Source organism: Nilaparvata lugens, chromosome 10 (genome assembly GCF_014356525.2).
Source record: "Nilaparvata lugens isolate BPH chromosome 10, ASM1435652v1, whole genome shotgun sequence".
Taxonomy (NCBI): domain Eukaryota; kingdom Metazoa; phylum Arthropoda; class Insecta; order Hemiptera; family Delphacidae; genus Nilaparvata; species Nilaparvata lugens.
Window position 1 is genome coordinate 35,712,205 of NC_052513.1, and position 10,479 is coordinate 35,722,683.

At 35.1% G+C, this 10,479-nt stretch overlaps 1 protein-coding gene across 1 annotated transcript; it reads left to right on the top strand.

Annotated features, from left to right (window-relative positions):
• The first annotated feature begins 2 nt into the window (after window positions 1-2).
• Window positions 3-10,009, top strand: LOC111064413. Its single transcript, XM_039436002.1, has 6 exons — window positions 3-597; window positions 4,708-4,833; window positions 6,229-6,237; window positions 7,718-7,759; window positions 8,445-8,512; window positions 9,773-10,009. Exons 1-6 carry the CDS (start codon window positions 189-191, stop codon window positions 10,007-10,009), a joined length of 891 nt encoding a protein of 296 aa, XP_039291936.1. The 5' UTR covers window positions 3-188.
• Window positions 10,010-10,479: the final 470 nt, after the last annotated feature.

A 10,479-nucleotide genomic window follows, 5' to 3' on the forward strand; every position in this document is an offset into this window, starting at 1 on the left:
TTCCAAACAGATGTCTAACCTCTAAATAATACTAAATTACTTCATCCCACATTTCTTCAAGCAAACACAGTGACTGACTATCCTCTTCTGTTTTCGTTTCAATTTTATTGATGTTTTGAAGTTTGTATCCTTTATTCAGTAAAGGTTATTCAACAGCTTTTAATGTAGTGAAGTATCAACAATTAGCAATGATGTGTGGAAAAAACTGTGTGCGTCTTTTAACTTCTGTAAAGTTGATCGATTCAACTCTTTCCAAAAAGAGTGTTCTAAATAGGAATGTTTCACCATTTACTAAATTCCATCCACTAAAACTATCAAAAGCTGGTTACTCACATCTCTCCAGAAATCTAAAAATTACAACAACGGTAAAACATGATAAATTCAGTTCAGTTAGTGACGCCAAGTTTTCTTACACATTGTCTACTGCTACAACTAGTAATAAAATTGTAGATGAATCAGATCCGGCCGAAACTGTGCCTCCATTGACGAAGGAAAACGCGCATGCATTGGTGATGAAATTGACGACAGATGAGAGAGATGCATTGATGACCGTTCTTCAAGAATTCCAATCGGAAGACTTGAAGGCAGAGTACAAAGGTATGTTTCAAAACTTATAACAAAATATAAACTAGCATTAAGTTAATTTTATCTTTTTTTAAAAAAGCAATGCATTGATTAGTTGAATTGCGGTTTAAAATGTATTAAAGAATTCATGTTTAAAGTGTATCATCATGGCTCACACAATACACCAGACTGGGTCGTCACTCGTCAGTGGAACACCAGAGAGAAACCAATAATGTCCTTGTGCAGATCCATTCTTGTGTTATTTTAACAAATTAACGGAAAAAAATTCTGCTCTGTTTGCTTTTTTAAAACTTGTTACTTACCTACTTGTAGTTTTCTCCATGGTCATTGACCCGGGAATTGTCAGATTTTCTTTCCAATCAATGGGGATTCATGGTTTGCGTTGTTGGTATGTGTGGTCATCTATGTATTTTGCCAAGGTATAGCAGGGCCTCATAGTTGGGTAGTTTTTAGATTTGTGGCAAAGATACCGTTGTTCTGTATTGTCTTGAGCTCCTTTGGCAGAAGGTTGAAGAGTCTGGCCCCTGAATAGGCAGACGATTTGCTGAATTTACTAAGTCTGTGCTGCTGGTGATCAATGTTGGTTCTATTCCTGGTGTTACAGTCATGTCTATCATGAGGATTTGTAGCTTATAATGATGTTTTGCTTTTGATGGGTTATCTCAACATATTGTTTTTGATTTGAAAGATAGTCTTCCAGCCAATGCAGGGCTCTATCTTTGATGTTCAACATCTTCAGTTTCCGTTTGTGCAGGCCAAGGTAAAGGGTGTCAAAGGCCTCCTGGAGGTCAATAAATAGACTTGAGACAGTTTTACTTTTCTCCCAGAACTTGCTTATGTTATTACATAATTCTGAGATCGCTGTAACTGTGCCAAGTCTCTTCTTGAATCCAAGTTGGTGTACTGTATCCCTGTATAAATTCATAAATTATATTCTCCAGTTTGTAAATTACATCAGTCTTACGTGCAAATGCGTCCGAAAGTCTGCTATTTTCTACCTTTGTCGCTGCTAGTTAAATTTTTAGGTCCGATACCGATATTTATCTTCCATTAATACTCCCAAAATTGCATCAATATCTGTGCTTTGTCTCCCTGCTGTCTGTTTGTATTGATTGGTTTTGTCATTTTTTTCATTTCTTACTTACTCCTTGGCGCTACAGCTCATTCAGAGCCTTGACCTCCTTCAAAAAGCTTCTCCATTCGTCTCTATCGGCAGCCATACGTCTCCATCCTCTGACACCCTCCTTCCTAATATCATCCTCCACATCCTCCAGCCAAAGCTTTCGCGGACGTCCTCTCAGCCTTCTCCCATCTGGGTTGTTTCTGAAGACCCTTTTTACAACTCTTCCTCTCACTCATCCTCTCAACGTGTCCCAGCCAACTCAAATAAACTCACTTTTATCTCGTCGACAATTTGCCATTTCTGGTTCAAATCACGCAGCTCTTGATTTGTTCGTATTCGCCATTAACCATTAACATATACTGGGCCAAATATCCCTCTCAAAACCTTTCGCTCCCAAATATTTAATAGATCTTTATCCTTCTTTGTTAAAAACCATGTGTCTACTCCATATAACACAACTGGCTTCATTACTGTTTCATATATTTGTATTTTTAATTTCCTGGACAGGGGTTTGGATCTCATATATTGGATCAGAGCATAATTTTAAGCATCTTTTTTCAGCAGCTAGTTTTGCTTTTATGTCAGACTCAATATTATTGTCGACTGTTATGACAGAGCCGAGATATTTGAAATTGCACAACCTTTTAAAACGATAATTGCCAAGGGTTATTGTTGTCCTCGTTTGCTATTGTTTTAAATAGGTTCAAGTTACCTGAGCCATGCAAGGCTTCTCTATTGCAAGTCGCAATCGTCACAAAGCCATTGTTAGATTTCTCAGATTCTTCATATTATCGTATCATATGGTCGTCGGTTATTCCAACACACTTGATGTGGTACCATTGGTTGTCATCCAATCACAGGCAACTGCCCTGTCATCATCTTTAACCAGAAATCTACATATTTTGCAAGGGTACTGACTGTTTTTTCTTCCGGAATTGTTCCTTTTTTTGCTCTTTTGAATTCGTTTGTTAATATAAGTTGATATGACACTAATTTGTAGCAACACTAAGTCATAACTTCCAAGTTATAAGTTATTAACAACTTCTTTTTGTTTTTAATTATTTAGACTATATTACATGTACATTGTGGTGACATTTGTAATGTATTTATGATGTGATGTTTATGCCCTTTATTAATATTGTATTATATAGGATGCATAACATGATAAATGAAATTGAACTGAATATCATTTATGGAAACACTAATCTTTTACATTCAGCTTATCACAGAATTTATCTGTCATGTTCACAGTATTTTCATTAGAGAAATAGATTGTAGGTTATCCACCAATTTGTTGAGTATGTTATAAAAATATTTGCTTCAGTATTGTGTGTATCATACAAGGTGCGGCAGAAAGGATGAACGGTTTTCAAAAAAGTAATATGTCGTTACCTATGCATAAAAAAAACATTTATTTACAGAACAATATTCACATTATTTTACAATTTTAGAAAATTAATGTTTGAAAACAATATCTGACAGGTGACGGCCGTTTTCAGCAATGCACTTTACAAGCCGCTCTCGGAAGTTGGATTGTACTCTTTCTAACATTGCCCTGCCAATTGTTCGACTTCCTCACGAATTGCTCCCTTTAGTTCTTGAAGTGTACGTGGTTTATGCTGGTAAACACGTGACTTCAGGAAACCCCACAAGAAGTAGTCGCACATGGACAGGTCTGGAGAACGAGGAGGCCAATCAATGTCACCAAACCGAGAAATGATGCGACCACGAAAAACAGCCCGAATTGCTTCCATTGAATTTCTTGCTGTGTGAGCTGTCGCCCCGTCCTGCTGAAACCATACTTGCCCGATAGGAATACGTTTCCTTCTTAATTCAGGAAGGAAGAATTCAGTGAACATCTGTCTATAACGTTCTGAGGTTACAGTTACAGTGGTCCCGTTGTCGTCTTCAAAAAAGTATGGACCAATAACAAATATACTGCTCACAGCACACCAAACTGTCACCTTGGGACTGTGTAATGGTCTCTCATGCATTAATTTTGGATTTTCATCTGACCAATAACGATAGTTCTGCTGATTAACGGTACCATTCAAATGAAAATGTGCTTCATCTGTCGTAAACAAAATGATGTTTTCATTTTGGTCAAATATGGCCTTCATTTCTCGAGCAAAATTCAGCCGCTTTACATAATCGCCAGGATTCAATTGCTGAACCATGGCCATTTTATAGGGATGAAATCCTAGATCTTTATGTAAAATACGCCTTACTGACCGATCACTGATGTTCAGTTCAGAAGAATGTCTCCTAGCAGATCGATTAGGACTACGGAGTATGGCTTGCCGAACTCTTTCCACATTTTGTGGAGTGCGTACAGTGCGATGAGCCCCTGGTGGTCGTTTATTCATTACTGTTCCTACTGAACGAAATTATTTTACCCAACGTAAAATGGTGTTACGAGTGGGTGCATTTTCATTTCTCGCAAGATTGAAATGACGACGAAACTCGCGCTGAACTGTAATGATACTCTCATTATTACGCACAAAACTGTCGTAAGTAAACACACGATGTTGCACATTCCACGAATCCATGATGCCGATTAAACAATGACTAGAAAAAATGGTATGATCTACCGAACACATGTTCACTTCAGCTGGCCCAATCCGACTACCCAAATCAGAATACTATCTGTTCTGAAAACATCCACCCTTCCTGCCGCACCCAGTAGTAGGTTATTTTAATATCACAGTTCATAGACATAATCATAATTTTATTTTAAAACTGTGAACTGAAAGTGCAGGATAAAATTCCTAATTGGAATTGGCCAATGTTCAAAAAATTCTATGCTTGAAGTACCTAAGTTCAATTTGTACTGAAATAATCTAACCTATGTATGGAGTTCAAGAGTTTGGTATTGAACTATTTTATTACTGCATATTTAGTCCATAGTTCGAGTCAAGATATTATAAACTTTTAAGAAATCATTATAAAAGTTATTAACAAGAATTATTATAAAATAAAAACGATTTATGTTTGTACAGGACAGCTAGCTGCATTTCGTTGGAGATCGAAATTCGGCCGGCCAACCAGCTTACCTAGACTAGGTGATGTAGACCCAACAGGCTCCTACTGTACAGTGCCTGAGGATTGGTTACTGAGGAAATACGGTAAGATAGACAAAATAAAAAATCAAATTCGTAAAGATTCCGTTATGAATTGAAAAAAAATTATATCAACAAATAATATGGTTGAAAACAAAAAGTTGTGACGGACTGCATTAGTTTAGTTTAGTTTAGTACATCGCTATTGTTGAAGAATAAGTAATAAGTAATTTTCCTATCTAAAACTACTACTGTAATAAAAATCTAGACATAGTGGCTTGAATTATAAGTGCCGGTTGCACAACAGCCGGTTAAATTAAATTTTAACTGTGATTAATTTCACGAAAACCAATCAGAGAAGACCTTTTTTATAAGACAGCTTCTCTGATTAGTTCTCGTGGAATTAATCACGATTAAACTTTAACCGGCACTTATAATTCAAGCCACTATGTCTAGATTTTTATTACAGTAGTAGTTTTAGATAGGAAAATTACTTATTACTTATTCTTCAACAATAGCGATGTCATACCTACATAATAAATATGCTATGTCTTGAAAGATATTAATTTTTATAAATGTTACCGTATTTTCAAGATTCTTGAATAATACAGGTTTATATTGGTTTGTCTCTTAAGAAATCACCCAGTTTTTTCTAGTATCGTTATTTCAATTTTCAAATCTCTGAACTCTTTGGGCTGATGATTCCATAGCGTGCATTTCATATAATTATGATGGTTTCTCTGTGGATACTAGATAGTGAAGTGCGGTGACTCGAGTGCACAGCTTTCTATATACACAGTGACGTGTGTTTGTGTTGTGTGAATGCAAATCTGAACCTCTCTGTTGACTTGTATGAGTAATAACCTGTATGATGCAGATGCTCGTTACAGCCATGATTCACAGCATGTTAGTGCCGGTTGCACAAAAGTCGGTTTAATTTTAATCGTGATTAATTCTACGAAAACCAGTCAGAGAAGCCGTCTTTCCAAAAAAAGCCTTCTCTGATAGGTTATCGTAAAATTAATTACGGTTAAAATTTAACCGGCTTTTGTGCAGTCGGGCCTTAGCTTGTCTCTTGCTTTCGGAGATTTGGTAGGAGAATAGAAGGGCAGAAGAACTTCACATAGGTTACTTACTTCGAGCAATAACTGATTTGAAGAAATTCTTCATCAACTCGTTCTTTACAGAATTAATTCCATTTCAATAGATTGCTAAACGCAATTGAACGATTGACATTTTCGGAGTTGAAAAATGATGTAAATTAATGTGACATGGGTGCATTTATAACTGGGACTAGTTTATAATTAGTTCTATGTTGTACCAGAGACAAGAAATATAGCTTATTATGTTTGCTTTATCTATGGTTGTACGGATGAGCTACATATTTTATTAATTCAGATTAAAGATTTGTTGAATATTTTACATGCTGCTCTTGTATGACGTCCTTCAACTACTTATCAGAGGAGAATCGTAAGAGTTTTAATGACAATCATTGCAGTTTTTGACCATTTTTAGTTTTCTGTAGAATTTCCTGAGTTATTTTGTTGAAAAATGCATGGAAAATGTTGACCAAGTTATCCACAATTCGGTTCAATCGATTATTTTCTAAATAAATGGTACTGTACCGTTTTACCATAGAGAAACAATAGCTTGAGTAGATATCCCATGATATAGGGTGTTTATGTCGCAACTTTTACTGTTATCTCAAGCCGATAGTCCACTTATTTCTTTCCCAAAAAGGTGTGTGACGCTGGTAGTCTCTCATATTGTGCCGTTCATCCACTCTCACTCCAACAGAACAGTAAAAATCTACAATAATCGATAGTAATCGACTTGAGATAACAGTAAAAGTTGCGACATAAACGCCCTATATCATGGGATATCTACTTACGCTATTGTTTCTCTATGGTTACTTATCTACTTATTACAAATGTAGCATATTTTGACCCATCAGGTCATTTCAGGTGTCAAAATGAAAGGTACCATAGAGATATAAGATGCTGTACACATCAACTTCATTCATTTACAGACCTAATACACTGCATGACAAGTGTGGCTTAGATATTTTTAAATATAAAATTAATATTTTCAACAAACTATTAGAACCAGTAGGAAGTGGGAATAGTTCATTCATTACTTCTTGTGGTACTGATTTTATTATATCTAGGGTGCCAGGACATGAGCATATAAGTCGCAAAATGGCCAAAATGCGTTTTTCGGCCTAACATATTAACGAAATCGAGATCTACGTTTGTTCATAATAATATAAGTCAATCTTTCTTATTACTGAAGTTATAAGGTTTTTTCCATTACAGTATAAGTAGAAATCTTTATTTTATAATAGGGAAAAAGCATACAAGTCAAGTTAAATTCCTGTAACCCATGTGTTTTCACATCGTTTGGTAGGGAAAAAGCAGACAAGTAAATTTATCCCAGCGTAAGGCTAGCTGCACACACATAGATTTTTGTTTGTATGATATTTTGCTGTCCTTATAAATTCTATTAGATTAAACAGAATGATGTTTGTCAAGTTAAGTTTAATCTGATAGAATTCATTAGGACGGCAAAATATCGTGAATCTATGAGGATACGTGAAGCTACAAAAATCTATGAGTGTGTGCAGAGCTTATCCCATGTGTATTCTCATCATCTGCTGGAGAAAAAGCAGACAAGTCAAAGTTGCCTGAATTTCTCATTTAAGGAAAAATCAACCATTATATTAATAATCATATATTTTGAATTATATGTCATAATATATTATACATGATGTCTCTTAGTAGTTCTTTTCATGCAAAATTTTTGTTATGTGAATAATTGTTGATTTCAGTCTGGCAAGTAACAATTATTATCATTCTATAAAATTTATTTTGTGCTTTATAGCTAGTTTTTCGTAATTTATTCTATCTCTTATTCAATATTTTATTTTATTCTTTGTTTCCTTGTTTTGCAGCTGCGACTGTTCCTAAACCAACCACACCAGAACTCATAAGAGGTAAATATTTATTTATTCACACTACTAATGTTATCACATTTTTTATCTCTTAATTTGATACTATTGAAATTTGAAATAATTTACTAACCAATTATGTACCCAGAGTAATTAAGACATTTCATATCCCTCACTACTTGTCAACAAAAAATTCAAGTTTAAAAATAATCACTCTGTGAAATTGTTGTCTTATCGTTCAAATACGTTTCAATTTCCAAGGCTTTTATCTCAGTTATAAATCTTTTTGTCACCAACAATTATTTATATTAGTGGGACATTGAATAAGTGGTCTGATAAGAGCAAATTCTTATGATGCTTTGAATAATTCTTTTATAAATAAAATAAAGTTGAATCGTCTTGATGCTCATCTAGAATTTTCTTATTATTACAGCTACATTCAAAAATTAAAATTGGGTTTCTCCAGTTTCAATTCTAAAGAATTATTCTAGTCAAAATATTTTTGTAAGGAGAAATCAATAATACTTATTGCATATTCTGAAATAATCCTTTCTAAAATTTAATTGTATTGAGGAAACAATAATACTGCATTCATTGTATATTCAGTAATTAAAATGTTTGTGCCTTCTCTGTTTTATTGTATTACTACTTATTATTGTATATTCCTTAACTAGGTTTTTCTTTCACCTTCTGTGTTTTATTGTGTGTAATAACATGTTGCTTTTTGCAGTTGGCATTCACAACGCATGTCCGTTCATTGGCTTTGGGTTTTTGGACAACTTCTTTATGATTATTTGTGTGAGTAAATCCTCAAACTTCAATCTTATTTTAATCATTCTAATAATAAACTTTCAGTTTAATAAGATTTCACATGTCATTGAGCAATAATGAATGTGTGTTAGATTATGTACGAAAATAAATTAGTTGTAAAGACGGAATATTAGGGTTTATTGATCAACATATCTTTACTAAGATTTGCTTTTAACTCTTAAATTAATTCTAAAGAAGTATGAATCTGATAAAGAAAGTTAAAATTTGATAATCATGTAGGCTAGTGGATAAAGATTAAATCATGCTAAGGTAGAAAACAACTCCATCAACTTTGGTGATAGGTAACTCTATTAACTTTGGCTTCAAGAGAGATCAATTTAGATCCAGGATCAAAGCTAAAGTAGTGGACTGATCTGTAGTAGTTCGGTGCAGAGGAGGGCTGAGGTAGAAGGAAGCCAACTGTGCATGCCTGACTGCTTTATTCCTATCTAGCAGGTAACCCCTGCTCTGCAAGGGTCCAATTAGAAACTTGACGTAATGAAATTTTGAAGAATTGAAAATAGCTCTATTACCATCCTCGGTTAATTAAGAATCTATATGAAAAATTACAAGTTAATGAGTTGAGTAGTTGAGACATGATGACGTTTCAAACATAATTTTCCTATCCCGTTCGTGTATGAGCCAGTTCTTTCATTTATTATAGTATAGGTTATAAAATTACGGCAAGCTGGCTAGTTAACTTAGCTGGATACAAATCAACTGGATGATCAAATGTTATTGCTACGCATAGTAGCTTCTTGATGCTGTGAAAGGGACAAATCGACCCAGGGACTGGGACAGTCTATTACGTGGGAAACCACAGTTGGCTTGGTATTTTTCCTCCTTTTATTCTATAGTCCGTACAAACCTTAATTTGCAGCAAGAGGCTTTATGGTCAATGTTATTTCAATATAACAATAGGAGCACACTGTTGCCGTTTTTATACTGATTCTATCAAAACGGCCTATGTTCTCATCTTCGCTCTTTCTCTCACATAATTAGCTTATAGGCTCTCTGGATTCTGTGAGATCTGGCAGCGCTGTACTCCATAGGAGCAATGCTGCAAACTAAGGTTTGCACAGACTATATTCAGCACACTCCACCATGAAGCCTTTTTATTGTATTGTTTTGTATTTTGATTCTTATCAAGTATTTGTGTTGAATTGAATTGAATTTGTTGATTGGTTTCTGCTACTAAATTCTGGCGTAAATAATCGAAATACTTTTGTTTCTGTTCCGTGCGCCTAGGGTGATTACATCGACATGTCGCTGGGCTCGGTGATCACTCTGTCGACCATGGCGGCGGCCGCCCTAGGCAACACCCTGTCGGATGTGTTGGGCATAGGGTCTGCCGTCTACGTCGAGTGGACCGTCGCCAAGTTCGGCTTTCGGCCGCCAAACCTCTCGCCCATACAGCTCGACATGACGTCGTCCCGGCTCGCTTCAAATATTGTTAGTATAACATATTTTCCACGATTTGTGTAGTTGAGAAGTTGATATTGTGGTAATTATTCATATTGAATAAAAATACTTGGAAATTGTCAAAAACCACAGATTTATCGATAATCAGAAAGACCGGTTTTGGTTGTTACACCATTTTCAATCTCTGATAAAATAAAACTGGTTTATTTTATCTGAGATTGACAATGGTGTAACAACCGAAACCAGTCTTTCTGACTATCAATAAATCTGTAGTTTTTGACAATTTCTTAGTATTTTTATTTAATATTTTTTACGACTTAATGCCGTTTGCACACGAAATGAAATTTAATTTTAAACTGGATTAAATCCATATTAGGTCTTGTTCGTTATAATGTTGCTTATTTCAAGTGTAATCCACCAGTTGATTGAATTCGGTTTACGCTTTGAGTGTGCAAACGACCCTTAGGGTCGCTTTCTCCAAAGTTTACTCCAAACTATTAAACCCATTTAGGGTCGTTTGCACAGGCAAAGCG

Coding starts and splice junctions, on each gene's coding strand:
- LOC111064413 (XM_039436002.1), top strand. CDS start 189: ATGATGTGTGGAAAAAACTGTGTGCGTCTTTTAACTTCTGTAAAGTTG. Junction 598..4,707: donor CTTGAAGGCAGAGTACAAAG/GTATGTTTCAAA, acceptor ATGTTTGTACAG/GACAGCTAGCTGCATTTCGT. Junction 8,513..9,772: donor ACTTCTTTATGATTATTTGT/GTGAGTAAATCC, acceptor CCGTGCGCCTAG/GGTGATTACATCGACATGTC.